Genomic DNA, 18,330 nt, shown 5'->3' with positions numbered 1-18,330 from the left:
GGGACCTCGCTCCCAACCTGGCTGGCAGCTCCTGGACCTATCCTGCTGCGCAAACACGTGGGGGCGCACATGTCGGACTCATTGGTCGAGTGGGTCCATCTCCTCCACGCTAACCCTCAGTACGCCTACGTGGCGTACCCCGACGGCCGACAGGATACGGCCTCCCTTCGGGACCTGGCGCCTGCTAGATCCCCACACACACCCCCACCACAAATCCCACCCTCCCTCCCACCGGCGCACCCCAGGGTGGATTGGTCCTCCCACCGGTCCCGTCTCGGGGTGATGAAGCTGCCGAAGAAGCCAAAGCCACGCTCCCGGAGCCGCAGATGCCCGAGCCGGCGCTTGCATCACCACCGAAGCTACGATGATCGCAGAGGATGACCAGGGACCCCGATCGACTAATTGCTTCATTCTGAACTGAAAATAAATGTTGTAAATAGTTGCGATGTAATGAGGCAAAACCACTGTACTGATGTATACCGGGTACCTCCATAACCTTAACCTCTACCACTGTATAATGCAAGGCCACCACCCCCGCTGGACTCTTTTTCTAACAGGGGGTGAATGTGGTAGTCGGTATTAGAGGTATTACAGTACCCTGTGATGCTGTAAGACCATTGGTGTATGAGGTACTGTTTTCATTGGTTAAGCCTGCCTGCTGGTTCCACCCAGTAAGGCGGAGTATAAGAGCCTGTGTCTCCCAGCAGCTGCCTTCTGTACCTGCGCTGCTGGGGAAACATCTAGTGTAATAAAGCCTTCTATTGTCTCCAATCTCGCTTCTGGAGTTATTGATCGAGCATCAATACCATTATCCTGCATAAGTGTTCCAGTAGAATTATGTTGCCACAGTCTTATGATGTGAGTTTTCATAAACCTGACCTTTACATTCGGGGCACGCCTCCTGCTTGGGTTTGCGTCGTTAACAGGATGTTAATGTCAAACGCACACTGCCAAAGGAGAGACATGCGCACAACGTCTCCTTGCGCGTGCAATTTTACTCCCTTTCAAATCCGCCCGCCCGAGCAACGTAAAATATAGCACAATCTTACAGCGAACTTGGTTATTTTTCGGAAAGCTGGCAGTAGTTGAAAATAAACGGTAACTATTCCATCGGGGTTGGCAGCTTTATAAATTATCAACCGTTCTTGTCGACATGTAGGCCGGTTTAGACGTTTGATTTATGGGGTGGTTTGCACATCTCCAATAGATATAGGTGATGAGGAATGGGCTACGGTGCACAAGTGGAATTTGACAACGTTGGTGGAGGAGGTTAGGGGGAATTTTAAGATGGGACACACTACAACTGACGTGGAGAAGGTGAGGGGAGGGGACAGAGTGGTTAGGATGGAGGAGGGGTCCTGTAGGGGATCCAGCTTGAGGGCCATGGTGACAGTTCCACTTCGATTGGCTCCGGGAATATATACAGGGAGCCCAGTGATAGAGTCCATGGTCAGGGCGTGGATTCAACTGAGGAGGCACTTTAAGTTGGAAGGGATGTCGATGCTGACGCCACTCTATGGGAACCATAGGTTTAAGCCGGGGGAGATGGACGGGATGTACGGGAGGTGGAGGGAGGCGGGTCTGGAGAGGGTGAGGGACTTGTATCTGGAAGGGCGGTTTGCGGGATTGGACGAGCTGCGGGGAGATTTGAGTTGAAAGGGGGCGTGAACTTAAGTATATGCAAGTGCAGGACTTCGCAAGAAAGGAGTGGAAGTCGTTTCCCAGGTTGGGAAGTGCCGGAGCCGATGGAAGAGAAGGGGACCGATGTTGCGGCCTTTCCCTCGCTAATTGCCCGGCGGCAGATCTTGTTGAATTGGAGGGCGGATACGCCACTGGGCGGCCTGGCTGGGGAGACCTGTATGACTTTTTACATTGACGGTTGGAAAAGATCAAATTTGAGTTGAGGTGGTTGGAGGAGGGCTTTAAGGTGCAGTGGGAGTTGTTCATGACAATGTTTGAGGAATTGTTCGATGAGGGGGAGGGGGGAAGGGTAGGGGATAAAATGGGGAAAATTGTACAAACTGTAGGTTATTAAGTTTGTCGTTGTGTGTGTTACTGTTTTTTTTACACATGTTTGTAATAAAATCCATTAAAATAATGTTGGAGCAAGGAAACAAACGAGCAGTACAGGGAATGTTGTGCATAAAATACTGCAGCACTAGATGTAAACAAGCAAAACTCCAAGTTCAAGGGAAAATGTTGGTCTGTTGCTGTTTTAAAAGTCCCTGGGGCATAGAAAGTGACGACAGCCGTTGGAATCCATGCCACATGATACAATTCGCTGTTGTTGTGGAACTAATCTTTATTTTGCAGGTCAGTCATTTACTGCTGACGCACCATTGTTACTAAGTCACCCTCCTTTCTCCAATGGGGCAAAACTGTCTACAATTCTGATGTCATTCTTTTGCAGCAGGTTAATGTCTTTGTTAAAAGAGATTATGGACAGGTTACTTGCCAATGTGCCATAGAGATCTACAGCACAGAAAAGGCCCTTCGGTCCATCGCGCCTGTGCTGGTCAAAAACAACCATCTAAGTATTCTAATCCCATTTTCCAGCACCTGGTCCATCGCCTTCTTGTGAACCTGTGGAATTCTCTGCCCAGTGAAGCAGTTGAGGCTACCTCTTTGAATGTTTTTAAGGCAAAGATAGATGGATTTATGAACAGTAAAGGAATTAAGGGTTATGGTGAGCGGGCGGGTAAGTGGAGCTGAGTTCACAAAAAGGTCAGCCATGATCTTATTGAATGGCGGAGCAGTCTCGAGAGGCCAGATGGCCTACTCCTGCTCCTAGTTCTTATGTTCTTAAGCCATGACATCGCAAGTGCACATCTAACTACTTCTTAAATGGTATGAGGTTCTCTGCCTGCGCCACCCTTTCAGATAGTGACTTCCAGACTCCCACTACCCTCTGGGTGAAAAAGGTTTTCCCTCACATCCCCTCTAAACCTCCTGCCTCCTTACTTTAAACCTGCTTTTCGTTTTTGTTTTCTGTTTTTTGTTGCGGATGGTGGGGGGGTTGGGGGGCATGGCGGAGAGCAAGGGCCGCGGGGAGACAGCACAGTGGTCGACGGAGCAGCTGGTGAAGTTTTTCGAAGATTGCTTGGCCAAGCTGAAGAAGGACACGCTGGATCCGATTAAGGCTTCGATTGATCAAGTTGTACAGAATCAAGAGACCCACGGAAGAGCGATCCAGGAGGTGGAGAAAAAGGTGTCTGAGCACGAGGAATACATAACCGTGCTGGAGACCAAGTGGCGATGATGAACGACCGCCAGAAAAGAATGCAGGAGAAGCTGGAGGACCTGGAGAACAGGTCCAGGAGACAAAATCTTAGAATTGTTTGCCTCAGTGCTCGGGGAGCCCAGCAAATCACGCCCATATGATCTGGGCATGCCCAACGCTGGATGGCTTCTGGAGGGGCGTTGCGAGGACGGTGTCTAAGGTGGTGAACACCCTGGTTAAGCCGAGCTGGGGGTTAGCACTATTTGGGGTATCGGACGAGCTGGGAGTGCAGGAGGCGAAAGAGACCGGTATTCTGGCCTTTGCGTCCCTGGTAGCCCGGCGGAGGATTCTGCTACAGTGGAAAGATGCGAGGCCCCCAAGCGTGGAAGCCTGGGTCAGCGACATGGCAGGATTCATTAAATTGGAGAGGGAATAATTTGTCTTGAGAGGGTCTGTGCAAGGGTTCTTCAGGCAGTGGGAACCGTTCCTAGACTTTCTGGCGGAGCGTTAGGAGGTGGTCAGCAGCAGCAGCCTGGGGTGGGGGAGGGGGGGGGGGTGTACTTTGTGTTTACTATTGTGTTTATTATTGCTTATGGGGGGTTTGTATACTGGGGGAATTCGAGATGTAGTTGTAAGATGTTTATTTATGTGTTCTTTGTTTTTCTTTTTTTTAAGGAGGGGTTTGTTGAAAATATGTAAAAATTTGAATAAATATATTTATTTTAAAAAAGAATTGTCGGCCTCCCTGAAGGCAGTGAGGGATCGGATGCGAGGGCTTATGTGACGGACGTGTTGGCGAAGTTGATGGGGGCTGAGGCGTTCCCTCGGTCCCTGGAAGTGGATAGAGCGCACAGAGCCCTCACGAAGAAGTCTCGAGCGAACGAGCCGCCGAGAGCATGTTGGTACGCTTTCACTGATTCCTGGACAAGGAACACGTTCTGCGGTGGGCCAAGAAGGAACGGAGCAGCAAGTGGGAGAATTGTGAGCTGCGCATTTATCAGGACCTGGGCGCGGATTTGGTCAAGAGGCAAGCTTGGTTTAATCGGGCAAAAACGGGCCTCTTTAAGATGGGGGTGAAGTTCGGGATGTTGTACCCAGCCCGTCTGTGGGTCACACATGAGGAACGGGACTCCTACTTCGAAACACCAGACGAAGTATGGACTTTTATTCAAGAAAAGAGGCTGGAGGCGAACTAAAAGACACTGAAGCCTTGGAGAGAGGCGGCGATTTGTTGTTCTGGGCTGTATAAGTATAAGTAGTGTTATGTGTAATAAGGGGCTGTTTTGATGGCTAAAGGTAACTTTGTCTTGCAGGGAGCTGGTTAGAGGGGGGGGGGGGGGGGTCTTTGGGGCTGGTTCTGTTTTTGGATGTTTATTTTTCCAAAGTGGCTGTTTCTTCACTCTTTTTTCTGATGTTTGTTTACTGGGGAATGTGTTGCTTTTAATATGTTTGTCCAAGTGGGGGGGAGAGGGGAGAGAACAATGGGGAGACAGACTGCTTGGTGCCAGGGGCGGGTGCTATCAAGTCAGCATGGGTCAGCTGACTCACGGAAGCACAGTGGGGGGCGAGCAGGTGTTAAGCTGGAGCTTGAGTTGGGGGGGTTGGGTTTCTAGTGTTGTTGCTAGGGGGGGCGAGAGAGGGGGCTGGAGCTGCTTTGCTGGCAGGGGATGAACTGTTACTAGGGGACAAATGGGAGGTCGGGAACGGCGAATGCCCGAGTGGGGGGCTCGAGGAGGCCGAGGGCGCGAGCTAGAGGCTGGCCTAAAAAGGGTGATGGCTAGTCGGCAGGCTGATTACATGGAATGTCAGAGGGCTGAATGGGCCGGTCAAGAAGGCTCACGTGTTTGCGCATTTGAGGGGGCTGAAGGCGGACGTGGCAATGCTACAAGAGACGCACTTAAAGGTTACAGACCAGACGAGATTGAGAAAGGGGTGGGTTGGCCAACTATTCCACTCAGGGCTGGACTCAAAGACTAGGGGTGTAGCGATCTTGATCAACAAACGAGTGGCATTCGAGGCAGGGAGAATCGTGTCAGACATGGGGGGGTAGGTACATAATGGTGAGTGGGAAGCAGGAGGGGGTGCGGATGTTACTCGTGAACATATATGCTCCGAATTGGGATGATGTGGAATTTATGAGACGGGTGTTAGGTAAGATCCCAGAGTCACATAATCTGATCATGAGAGGAGATTTTAACACAGTCATTGATCCGGAATTGGACCGGTCAAAATCCAGGACAGGGAGCAGGCCAGCTGTGGCAAAGGAATTGAAGGGGTTTATGGAACAGATGGGGAGAGGGGGGGGGGGGGGGGCGGAAATAGACCCATGGAGGTTTGCATGGCCAAGGGCGAAGGAGTTTTTTTTTCTCACATGTCCACAAGGTATACTCTTGTATCGACTTTTTTGTTCTGAGCAGGGCACTAATACCGGGGGTGTTGGATACTGAGTACTCGGCAATCGCAGTGTTGGATCATGCCCCACATTGGGTGGATCTACGGGTTAATGTGGAGAGAGGGCAACGCCCGCTGTGGAGACTGGATGTGGGGTTGCTAGCGGACGAAGCGATCTGTGGGCGGGTTAAAAAGTCCATCCAGAACTACCTGGAAACAAATGATACGGGGGAGGTCTCTGCAGCGACGGTCTGGGAAGCTTTGAAGGCAGTGGTCAGAGGGGAATTAATCTCGATACGGGCCCACAGAGAAAAGGCGGAACAGACTGAGAGGGATAGGTTAGTGGAGGAGATACTCCAGGTGGATAGGAGATATTCGGAGGTCCCAGACGCGGGGCTGCTGAGGGAGTGGCGGAGGTTACAGGCGGAGTTTGGGCTGTTGACCACAGGGAAAGCGGTTTATGAGTACGGGGAAAAGGCAAGCAGAATGTTAGCGCACCAACTCAGGAAAAGGGAAGCGGCCAGGGGGATAGGTAAAGTAAAGAGTAAAGGTGGGAATACTGTCCTGAACCCAGTGGGGGTGAATGAGGTGTTTAAGTACTTTTATAGTAAATTATATGAGTCGGAACCCCCGGCTGGGGTTGAGGGGATGAGGCAGTTTTTGGATCAGTTGAGGTTTCCGAGGGTGGATGAGGATCTGGTGGAAGGGCTGGGAGCCCCAATTGAGATTGAAGAAATAATCGAGGGGCTGGAGGGCATGCAGTCGGGCAAGGCCCCGGGGCCGGACGGCTACCCGGTGGAATTCTATGAGAAGTTTTCAGAGATATTGAGCCCTCTGCTGGTGAGGAAATTTAATGAAGCAAGAGAGAAGGGAGTTCTCCCCCCAACAATGTCGCAGGCCTCGATTTTGTTGATGCTGAAACGGGAGAAGGATCTGGAGCAGTGCGGGTCATACAGGTCAATTTCTCTACTGAATGTGGACACCAAACTGCTGGCTAAGGTACTGGCCATAAGGATAGAGGACTGTGTCCCGGTGGTGATAGGGGAAGACCAGACGGGATTTGTAAAGGGCAGGCAACTAAAGGCCAATGTTCGAAGGCTTTTGAATGTTATTATGATGCCCTCAAAAGGAGAGGAGGTGGAGGTGGTGGTAGAGGTGGATGCGGGGAAGGCGTTTGATCGGGTGGAGTGGAATTACCTGCGGGAGGCCCTGGGAAGGTTTGGGTTTGGTGAGGGCTTCATTGGCTGGGTGCTCTATAAGGCACCAGTAGTGAGTGTGCATACGAACCGGCTGAGGTCGGGATATAATGAATCACACCGAGGAGATATAAGAGAGTGGAGGGAGCATCGGTTTGGACCCCGATTTATAATAATCATCAGTTTGTACCGGGTAGGCTGGATGGTGGATTCCAGAGATGGCAAAGGGCAGGAATTAGAAGGATGGGGGATCTATTTATAGACGGGAGCTTCCCCAGCTTGAAAGCCTTGGAGGATAAATTTGAATTGCCAGCAAGGAATGGGTTTAGCTATTTGCAGGTGCGCGACTTCCTGAGAAAGCAGGTTCCGGCCTTTCCGCTGCTGCCGCCACGGGGGATACAGGATAGAGTAGTCTCCAGTACCTGGGTGGGAAAGGGGAAGGTATCGGATATTTACCAGGAGCTTTTGGAGGCGGAGGAAATTCCGGTGGAGGAGCTTAAGGGCAAGTGGGAGGACGTGCTAGGAGGAAAGATAGAGGCGGGTCTATGTGAGGATGCCCTAAGCAGGGTTAACACGTCCTCATCATGTGCCAGGCTTAGCCTGATACAATTTAAGGTAGTCCACCGGGCGCACATGACGGTGGCTAGGATGAGCAAGTTTTTGGGGATAGAGGATCGGTGTGCGAGGTGCACGGGAAGCCCATCAAATGCAGGTGGGGCGAGGGGCTGATGTGGTAGCCTTTGCCTCCCTGATAGCCCGGAGGTGGATCTTGTGAGCGGGACTTGGAGCTGCCGAAAATAGGGGCATGGGTGAGCGACTTGGCAGAGTTCCTCCGCCTGGAATACAAATGAGGTTTGCCATAAGAGGGGCAGAGGAGGCGTTCTCCACAAGGTGGAGGCTGTTCATTTACTTCTTTACGGGACAGTAGCTGATCTGTGGGGATGGGTGGGGCGAGGTTGTTTGGATTTTGGGGGGCTGGGTGTAAAAGAAGGGAATGGAGGGGGTTGTATGGGGGAATGGAGACAATTGTGCATGTTTAACTGTTGCTGTTGTTGTTTGCTATTTTCTGTTCCTCATATATTTGAAAATACCTCCAATAAAATATTTTTAGAAATGTATCCTCTTGCCTTGTTTATCCTGACCAAGTACATCACCTCACATTTATCCAGATTGAAGTCTATATGCCACTGATCAGCTCATCTGACCAGCCCGTCTAAAGCTTCCTGTAATCTAAGGCAATCCACCTCACTATTTACCACCTCACCAATTTTCATAACATCTGCGAATTTACTGATCCAACCCTCATCTAAATCATTTATATAAGCCACAAACAGCAAGGGCCCCAACACTGATCCCTGCGGGACCCCACTGGGCACAGGTATCCAGTCAGAAAAACACCCCTTGACCATCACGGTAGCATTGTGGATAGCACAATTGCTTCACAGCTCCAGGGTCCCGGGTTCGATTCCGACTTGGGTCACTGCCTGTGCGGAGTCTGCACATCCTCCCCATGTATGCGTGGGTTTCCTCCGGGTGCTCCGGTTTCCTCCCACAATCCAAAGATGTGCAGGTTAGGTGGATTGGCTATGATAAATTGCCCTTAGTGTCCAAAATTGCCCTTAGTGTTGGGTGGGGTTACTGGGTTATGGGGATAGGGTGGAGGTGTTGACCTCGGGTAGGGTGCTCTTTCCAAGAGCCGGTGCAGACTCGATGGGCCGAATGGCCTCCTTCTGCACTGTAAATTCTATGTAAATCACCCAGTGCTGCCTGCCACTCAGCCAATTCTGGATCCAAATTTCCTTGGATTTCATGGGCTCTTACCATTGCTGTCAGTCTCCCATGTGGGACCTTATAAAAAGCCTGGCTGAAGTCCAAATAGATTATGTTTAAAGCATAGCCTCATCTACACACCTGGTCACCTCTTCGAAAAATTAAATCAAGTTAGTCATATTGACCGTCCTTGATTAATCCCTGCCTCTCCAAATGCAGATTTATTATGAATCTCAGAATTGCTTCCAATAGTTTCCCCACCACTGAGTTCAGACTGACTGGCCTGTAGTGTCGTGCTTTATCCCTTCCTCTCTTCTTGAATAATGGTGCCACGTTGGTTATCCTTCAATCCTCCGACACCTCTCCTGTGGCCAGAGAGGAATTGAAAATTATTGCCACGCCTCTGCCACTTTCTCTCTTGGCTCACTCAACTGCCTGGGAGACATTATATTTATCTACTGCCAGACCACTCAGAATCTCCTCTCAGTCTCTGTAAATCTATTTTATTTTATCACGGTCCATCTCCCTGGGTTCACTGGACTTGTTGGTCCCACCCTTTTTCTTTGTTGAAACATGTTGGCCCTGTACTCTCCCCATTTCCTTCTTGAATGCGTCCCACTGTTCTGTCACAGAGTTACCAGAAGACGTCTGCTCCCAGTCCAAGGGGTGAGCTGCTTACTTTAATGCATAATGCATAAATCTGCGATTGGCTAAAAATTAAATCCTGAACTGAATTAGGGTGGCAAACATTGACTCAGGAAAGAAGAGCAGGAATTTGTGCAGCTTCGTTCTTGCCAATTTTGGACCATTCCACACATATTGAAAAGAGAGAGTGCCACGCTTGCCTAAAGGAAGAATTACCGAGGATTTGCAGGCTGTGTCTCCCCAGCTCTGCTGAAAGTCAGTCTGCAGACACTTTTCAGGTTAAATGGCATTTTTCCATTGGGGTAAGAGGGCAACTTGGTGCCAAATCAAAACCACAAGATCTCTGCTGTCTCCTTCAACTCAGTGAAAGGAACAGCTTGGCTGAATTCCAACCCCCATTTGCAAATAAAAGATGAAATAATCACCTAGGCCTGAACCATTAAATTTAAATTTTGGCTCAGTTCCATCAAACAGTCCATATTTGAAGAGACAGAGCCTTGATTGCACCTTGTCCTATTTCTTTTTAACTTCATGTAAGTTTTATATGAGTGAGGTGATTGATTTTAGATATTGCCTGAAATATCGGGCGGGATTGTCCGACCCCGCGCTGGGTCGGAGAATCGACGGCGGGCCGCACGAATCGCGCCACACCGCCCCGACGGCGGCACGGGATTCTGCGCAGAGTGGAGAATCGGCGCCATTGGCGCCTGCGTAGTTGGCGCGGCGGCGGTCGCCGGCCTCTCTATGCGGCCGGCCCACCGATTCTCCGGCCCGGATGGGCCAAGTGGCTGCAAGAAAAGAGCCGTGTCCCGCCGGCGCCGTTCTAACCTGCTCTGGGCCAGCGGGACCTCGGCGTCTAAGGGTCGGGTGACGCCTAATTGGGGGGGGGGGGGCGCAGGGGGGGTCGGCGGGCCGGCCTCTGTGGCTGGGGGCCTCCTTTCCTACGCGCTGGCCCCTGTAGTCCTGCGCCATGTTGCGTCGGGGCCGGTGCGTTGAAGGAGGCCACTGCGCATGCGCACGTTGGCGCCGGTGCCACTGCGCATGTCCTCGTTGGCGCCGGCGCAATGGCGCATGCGCGGATCCCGCGGCGCACAGTTCACGCCGGGATCTGCAGCAGGAGTGGCATGAACCGCTCCAGCGCCATGCTGGCCCCCTGGAGGGGGCAGAATTAGTCGTGGGAGCGGCCCGTTCACGCCGTCGTAAAACGCGACGGTGTTTACGACAGCGTCGGCACTCTGCCGTGGGATTGGAGAATCCCACCAATCATACCTGGGGTTTAAATGTTGTAGACATTGGCATTGAAACTATGCTAGTGATTAATAATTAATGTATACTGTCACCTGCTTTGATGACGGAATAACAGATTGGGAAATAAATCTAAATAATACAGCTACCAAGTTGTGACATTGCTGAGGGGGTTAAACATGTAACTCGTTCAATCATTAAAATTCCAAAATTGCATCAGCCTTACGACACGGGAACGGGCATTCCATCGGGATAGAAAATCAATCCTTTCAAACTTACTTGGTGAACCTCGTGTAAATATGTCACTTGAAAATGTCTTTGATACAATTTATTTTCATTTTAGTTTCCTTTTTGCTTTTTAACAAGCTCACTGATATTTTATCCGCCAAATTACAAGGTGAACTGCTTGTTAGGCTGAGCACATCGTACCTATTTGCCCAGAGGATTAACTATGTGTGATTTTGAAATTCAGACATTTGCTTGGTATTAATCTTGTGTGCGCTTTGCTAAATGCATTTGTGTACACTTTTATAAATGTGTCATACCCTTGCTTATGCTTGTGCAGCTGGTGAAAAATCTTCTGCCAATGAATAATGAGCTTCATTGTACGCCAAAGCTACATTGCAACAAATTAACACTCGTTATTCAAATTGATGTGTCACTAGATTGCGTTTATTTTAGTAATAGCCTCAAAAACATGTCCCACATATTTGCATCCGTCTTTTTAAAATTTATTTTCTCTCCACAGATTCTCCTGGCTTCAGACCCACGTACAAAATAGGTAGGCCTCACATATGTACTCTCGAGCTGTCTGTTTAAATCTAGTGGGTGGGAAGATTTCAATTGTATTATCCACATTCAAGCTCAGTCCAGACAAGCAGAAGAGAGTAAATTACTTGGCACTAAAATTCAGAGGGGTGATCTGTTTTACTTTTTTTTTAAAAATAATGCTCTACTTTCTCTCTCTGAAGTTTGGTTTTCGAACAATATGAGCTGTTTTACAGTTCCAGCACACATCCAGCTGGTTTCAAACTGTACCCCTATCATTGGCAAAATGATGCTAGAAGTGTCACATTAGAAGCTGCCAACAGTGTCGATTAAAGATATCCAATCTTTAATCTTTAATGCACTGGGTATGGTTGGAATGCAATAAAGGCTGGGATTCTCTGGGGCCTCCCGGCAGCCAAGTAAATCCCGATGGCCCGCTGAATGGGGCCTAGGATTAAAAACGGGATTCGCACCGAGCATTAAACCCATTTCAAGCCTCCTGACCTGCCCCGCCGGCCATGATGGGATTCCCAACCCTGCCGGTGGGAACATGCAAAGTGCTCATCGGCATTTATTTGAAAGCAATTAATGGGCTGGAAGACTGATATAACTGGTGCCTGTGATGCCCCCCTCCCCACCCGCCCCTGCCCCACCCAGCCATGAATCGTGTGGGTGCAATTTGGTGCAAGAATTAAAAAAATGGGTTCCTGGCTCACGGACTCTGAGGGGGGGTAGGGAAGTAAATGACTTTTCAAATGTAATCTGGCTTGCAGAGGGGGGTTCTCATTGCTGACAGACCTTTGTACTCTGGAGGGATCTCCCTCGCAATGGGGGTACCATCACTGAAACTCTACTGTTGCTGTGAAAGACCAGCAACTCACTCCTTAGATGTAACTTTCAGGCACCTGACTGGTAATGCTGATGAATGACGTCAGTTTCATTGAAGAGCTGTGAGCTCTGTTGCTCATGTAAATTTCCACGCACCCCTCCCATCTGGAGACCCTCATAGTTGTATTAGCACGGCATTCAAAGAGGTTGGCATGGGCACGGTTAATCTCAGGACCACCAGGTAGGTGTTGGAACACCTCGTTGGACTCCTTAGATGCACAGCTCTACAGCAGATGAAGCAGGGATTAGCAGAGGTTAGATGCACCAGTAGCTGCTGAATTCCTCTTTGGCATACAGCCCCTGACAGAGTAAAGACTTCATTGTTGAGATAATCAACCAATGCTCTCTTAAGGCGTAGGTGACGTCTCTAGGTCTTGCAGATTAATCTAGCCCCATTTGTATCACACAGTATCAGTTTGTGAATTCCCGACCTGCCCAGGAGACCTAAACTGCTTTCCGACACAACCTCTGTGTTAAACATTGGCTGCATATATCATTGCTGCAAAGCTCCCAGCAAAGGCGCACATCTCTCAACAACTATCATCATTAGGCAGTGCCCTCAATTCTGCTTTTTTTAAATGATTACCTTTTCCGAGTTACCAAGCCAGGGCTCAGAGTGTGGACAGGGGCAAACCCCTAATCCAGCTCCTCGCCTGCTCCAAAAACCAATTAGAATTGAACCCAATTCATGGCCCCACAAGAGAGACATACCAGATCTGAGCCAAAAGGCAGAGCAGATACTACACTTGATCTTAGCCAGAAGGCCGAGAAGCGATCTCAATTCAGCTGCTTAAGATAGAGCCACATGGCAGCACAGTATGAACATCTCCACCACACAAGCAGCTGCCACAGTTCTGGCAAGAAGGCACAAGAGTCACTCAATAGGACCCCCCCCCCCCCCCCCATTAGACTCAGGATACCCAGGAGAAGGGCCACATAGCCCATTGCAAACACCCTTTGTCGTGCCCAGAGGCTCTCCATTTGTGCAAGAGGGATTCTGAGGAATGGAAATGTTCAGAGTAAGGGGTGGGTACAAGTCACTGACTGGGATAGGGCTCCTGTGTCAAATCAATCTCCTGGAAGGAGGTTGGAATTCACCAGAACACGAGGCTCACCATTACTGAGGGAGGGAAGAGAGGGGTCACCCCGACTGATGCTGTGGATGAACATTAGGGGACGTGCGGCTGTGTAAGTGACTGTATAAACTGATTGATGCGGCGAGCAGTTCACCAATGCTGCGCTGGGAGGTGGGAATGGTGAGGGTTGCCTAGCCACAGGATGACCGTGAGAATTGGGGGGAAATGAAGGGTCAAAGGATGAAAGAGCTTTCTGACTGTCTTGTTTCCTCACCTCCCCTGCTCACAGATGAAAGGTGCATTTTGGAATGCAGCCCCCTTTGCTAGCTGTCTATCTGGCCAATGCTGTCGTTACTGATGCATGGTGGTGAGAGCGTCTGGGCCAGCCCAGACAAGACCTTGCATGACTGGAGCCTGTCCCTGAACAGCAGGGACCTGCGGTGAGGCTCAAGTGCTGGCTGTCTATCAGGCCGAGGAGGGGAACCAAGGCAGCAGTACAATAAGCCACGTGTCTTTAGGAGTTGCTGGTCTTTCAATCAGCTGTTGGACACCATGTGCCATCAAAGACTCTGGCTTCACAAGGAGATTGTGTGGCACCTCTGCCAGGTTCTCTCAGGCCTTGCACAAAGAGGGGGAGGAGGACACCCGCTCCTGTTGGCCGTCAAGGTAAATGCTGCCTGAAATGATTTGCCTCTGGCTCTTTACAGTTTGCGAGGGTTCTGTGCAAAATTTCCCAAACATTTGCACAGAGGTGTATCCGCGATGTCATGGAGGCCCCATGCGCTCAGGTATCAGACTACATCACCTTTCACCGGGACCAGGCCCAGCAGGATGCCCGGGCTGCAGGATTCACTGCCTTTGCTGGCATACCTCAGGTCCAGGGATCAATCGATGGCACACATGTCACCCTCTGAGCACCGGCTCGACAGAGGTGCCCTTCATTAGCAGGAAGGGGTTCCACTCCTTGAATGTGCAATTGGTGTATGATCATCAACTGCACAACATGCATGTATGTGCACGCTGCTCAGGCAGCTGGCACGACGCATTCAGCCTGGCACACGCTAAGGTCCCCGGCACATTCGAGGTGCTCCCTCGGAGGGAGGCATTGACTAGAGGGTGATGAGGCTTAACCACTGAGGTCATGGTTAATAACACCTGTGTGCAGTCCCCAGACCAAATCGTGGGACTATTACAATGAAGCCCACTCTGCAACCAGGGGCACCATTGAGCATTGCATTGGGCTGCTCAGAAGGGGATTGTGCTGGGATTACTGGGGGGTGGGTTCTGAGGGGGATATGTTATAGGGTTGCAAGGGTTTAGGGTCAGATGCCAGAGGTTAGGGACGGGGGTAATGCCACGGGTGTACAGATGGGTACTCACCCTGGCAGCTCAAAGGAGGTCATTCATCTTCTTACAGCATTGCAGGCCAGTCCTCCTAGTCATGCTGCCAGCACCCACGGCCTTTGCCACCTCATCCCAGGTTTGGGACTTGACATGGACTTGGTGTCTTCTGGGGAATAGGGAGCGGGATTCTCCCAACGGGCAGCGAAGTGCCGACGCTGGAGTAAAAACGGGAGTTTTACTCCGGCGTCGGCATCCGTTCCGGGACCCCATTCTGCGGCCCACAGGGGGCTACGACAGCTGCCGATCCCGGCCTGAACCCAGCGCCGCGGGGTCCGCACATGCGCAGTTGCGCCGGCGCCAACTAGCGCATGCGCAGAGGCCTTCTTCCCCGCGGCGCCCCCGACGCCAAATGGCGCAGGGCTACACGAACCAGCGCGGAGGAAAGGAGGCCGCGGGGGCAGAGAGGCCGGCCCGCCGATCAGTGGGCACCGATCGTGGGCCAGGCCAATACGGAGGCCCCCCCCGGGGTCGGACCCCCCCCAGCCCCCTTCCCTCCCCACAGGCCGCACCCGGACCCTTCAACGCCGAGGTCCCAGCGGCCCAGAGCAGGTTAGAACGGCGCCGGCGGGACTCGGCTTTTTGTTGACCGGGCCGGTGAATCGGTGCATACCTCGACCGGCGGCACGCCTACCACGTCGGCATTGCGGAGAATCGCGTCCCGGCATCGGGGCGGCATCGCGCCGATTCTCCGACCCGGCGGGGGATCAGAGAATTCCGCCCAGGATGCCTGACCTTTCCGCCACGGCGTCCACCATCCTATTGATGTCCACATCCAGGAAGTCCTGGAAGGAGAGTCTGTGCTGAGGGGAAAGTTTAAAAGCTGCTCCAGCTCATCAAGGAGAACAGGTGACTCCCGACTCCAGCGAATCGCTCGCCTGGGGAATTGGGAATCTGGCGAGATTCAAGTGGGAAGAGTGATTGCCCATTTGCAGGAACTGAATCTCGCCTCTTCAGTGCTTCTAGCGCCAGTGGGAATCACTGTTTTTTCCACTGGCACGAGTACTTAGTCTGCGAACAGGAGAATCGCTCTGAAAGCCATATTAAAATCCATAGAATCCCACAGTGAAGAAGGAAGCCATTCAGCCCATCGAATCTGCACCGACCCTCTGAAAGATCACCCTACCTAGCCCCCCCCCCGCGTAACCCTACCTAACCTGCACATCTTTGGACACTAAGGAGCAATTTAGCATGGCCAATCCACCTAACCTGCACATCATTGGACTGTGGGAGGAAACCGGAGCACCCGGAGTTTGCTAACGTGTAAGCTCCATACAGACAGTCACCCAAGGCTGGAATCGAACCTGGGTCCCTGGCGCTGTGAGGCAGCTGTGCTAGCCACCGTGCCGCCTCTAATGCTGATTACTCAAGTTTTAAAAAGGAGGACAGAGTAAAATAGGGGAGGGAAACTCATATTTATTCAGAGACAAAGTAGCAACAGAAAACATTCTAAGGGGGCTGCATACAATAGTGCCAAAAGTTAGTGCTGGGCTCATGATAGTGATTGACCTGCATCCGTTGATCGCAACACCGACACCAGACCAACGTCATGCTGCCTTCGCATTTCAATTACTTCAGCATTCAGCCAACACTAACCATACTGTTAATTGATTGGCCACATCAGCAGGGGACAATATGGCTCGCACCATTTATAGCTAGTCTGCACCTCTTAAAGGGGAGATGCATTGTGATTGGAGCAGGTGCTAGCAGACATGCAGGAAGTGAATCTCACCTGGGAAACAATGAAGAATGGCCCAACTTGGGAGAGCTCGGGCTCCAAATTCTTCAGACTGTGCGTTGGGGCCTTGCTGGAGGAGGATGAAGGAAGGAGAAGTGCCCTGCAACCAGAGGAGACCCTCCAGACCAACATACAGAAAGCAGTGGAAGCTGGGAGCTGCAGAGGCCAATGGAGGAGCATAGCCCCAAGGCACTATATCCTAAGCCCAGGGAGAGACCACTGATAATCAATATCGAGATGGCTATTGCTTACACCGTAGCCAGTGGTGGAGCTGAAACCGTTGATGACAAGGTATTTTTATTACCTTCCTTATTTTTCACATCTCACCTCCACTTCAACCCACAGTCTCTCTGGTTTTTCAAACTGCAGATGGTGTAAGCTTATATGTCTTACTCCCTCTTCCATGATGCACTATCAATTATGACGAGACGAGAGTAGAGAGTAATCAAGGCTTTATTACGCAGAGATGTGTTGCCTCCTACAGCTGCTGTCGAAATGGCTGCAGCTCGGTGAGCACACACATTTATACTCAGCCTACTGGGCAGAGCCAGCAGGCAGGGATCTACCCCCGTACCTGTAGTACAGGAGCCTTACCGTATTACATCTCATATGTGTACTATATACAAACAATGGTGACTACCACATGCCACCAGATTACAATCTTACCCTCGCACCTTTCTTCTTTCAGACACCCCAGAAGTTCAATCTGGCCAGGCAGTGGGGGGAACATGAAAAAGACAATGCTTACTAAGACGCACCGTCATTCGATTTCATACCCACAGTCACCAGCTCACATACTGATGCTAGGCACCATTTAGAGAATAGGTTAAAAGCAGGATCTGCCCCTGGCGAACCACAAGGTATGTGGCCTGCAGCCAGAGCAGGGGCCAGGAAATTCACAGGTGCCAGCTCGCTGGCAGTTGAGATCACACAGCAGTTCCACTGCGAAGGACACGGATGAGCATTTTGATAGTGTAGTGTACAGAGGAATGCTGATGGGTACGCACAGAGATGCTTAGTGATTTGGGAAGCCTGTGAGGAAAACTGTGGTCAGTGTGAAGGAGCATGGAGGAGTCTCACACCAACTTGGCACAGTGCTTTCCAGTATGGAAGGGATGGTCAGTCACACACTTGTGAAGCGACCATGGTACAGTGTCTGCTGGCTGACATTACAGCTTCTATTGCAGCACAAGCAGCAATCACCCAATGACTGCGAGCTAGTGTGGAAGCTTAGATTGTGCCATTCAAGATAGCGCTTTCTGCCTTCTGATATATATTTATGATCTATAATCTAGATCTTTGTGAATAGGGGACAATTTCAAAGTTTGTCGATGACATGAAACTTGGAAGCATTGTAAACTGTGAGGAGGACTGTAGAACCTAAAAGGACATGAAGAGGTTGGTAGAGTGGGCAGACAGGCGGCAGATGAGGTTCAATGCGGTGAAGTGTGAGATGATGAATTTTGATAAGAACAACATGGAAAAACAATGTAAATGAAGAGGTACAATTCTTTTTTTTTTTTTAAATAATATTTTATTGAAAATTTTTGGTCAACCAACACAGTACATTGTGCATCCTTTACACAACATTATAACAATGCAGATAATAATGACCTTTTTTATTTAAACAAGAACAAAAGAAAACAACAACAAATAAATAAATATTAAATAACAAAAATAAAAACTAGCCCTAATTGGCAACTGCCTTGTCTCAGGCCACCCCCCCCCCCCCCCCCCCCCCACCCCCCACACCCCAAGTTCTGGGCTGCTGCTGCTGCCTTCTTTGTTCTCCCCTATCTATCTTTCCGCAAGATATTCGACGAACGGTTGCCACCGCCTTGTAAACCCTTGAGCCGACCCCCTTAGGACGAACTTAATCCGCTCTAACTTTATGAACCCCGCCATATCATTTATCCAGGTCTCCACCCCCGGGGGCTTGGCTTCTTTCCACATTAGCAATATTCTGCGCCGGGCTACTAGGGACGCAAAGGC

At 50.6% G+C, this 18,330-nt stretch overlaps 1 protein-coding gene and 1 non-coding gene across 4 annotated transcripts in view; one reads left to right on the top strand and one right to left on the bottom strand.

The window, feature by feature from the left end:
* Positions 1-18,330, top strand: part of LOC140395553 (platelet-derived growth factor subunit A-like) — a 103,893-nt gene that overhangs the window by 40,983 nt on the left and 44,580 nt on the right. For 2 of the 3 annotated variants that reach the window (XM_072483480.1, XM_072483478.1), the window contains exon 3: positions 11,216-11,248. In XM_072483480.1, coding sequence (XP_072339581.1) covers positions 11,216-11,248 — 33 coding nt within the window. Of the gene's footprint in view, positions 1-10,726; positions 10,865-11,215; positions 11,249-18,330 lie in introns of those variants that run through there. The other variant, XM_072483479.1, reaches the window with a different exon arrangement.
* Positions 12,707-12,899, bottom strand: LOC140395778 (U2 spliceosomal RNA). Its single transcript, XR_011936292.1, has one exon. It is a non-coding gene; the product is annotated as a U2 spliceosomal RNA (small nuclear RNA).

This window comes from Scyliorhinus torazame, chromosome 18, assembly GCF_047496885.1.
Source record: "Scyliorhinus torazame isolate Kashiwa2021f chromosome 18, sScyTor2.1, whole genome shotgun sequence".
NCBI lineage: Eukaryota > Metazoa > Chordata > Chondrichthyes > Carcharhiniformes > Scyliorhinidae > Scyliorhinus > Scyliorhinus torazame.
Note: the sequence above shows the minus strand (reverse complement) of the source record. Positions and strands in the feature narration are given on the sequence as shown.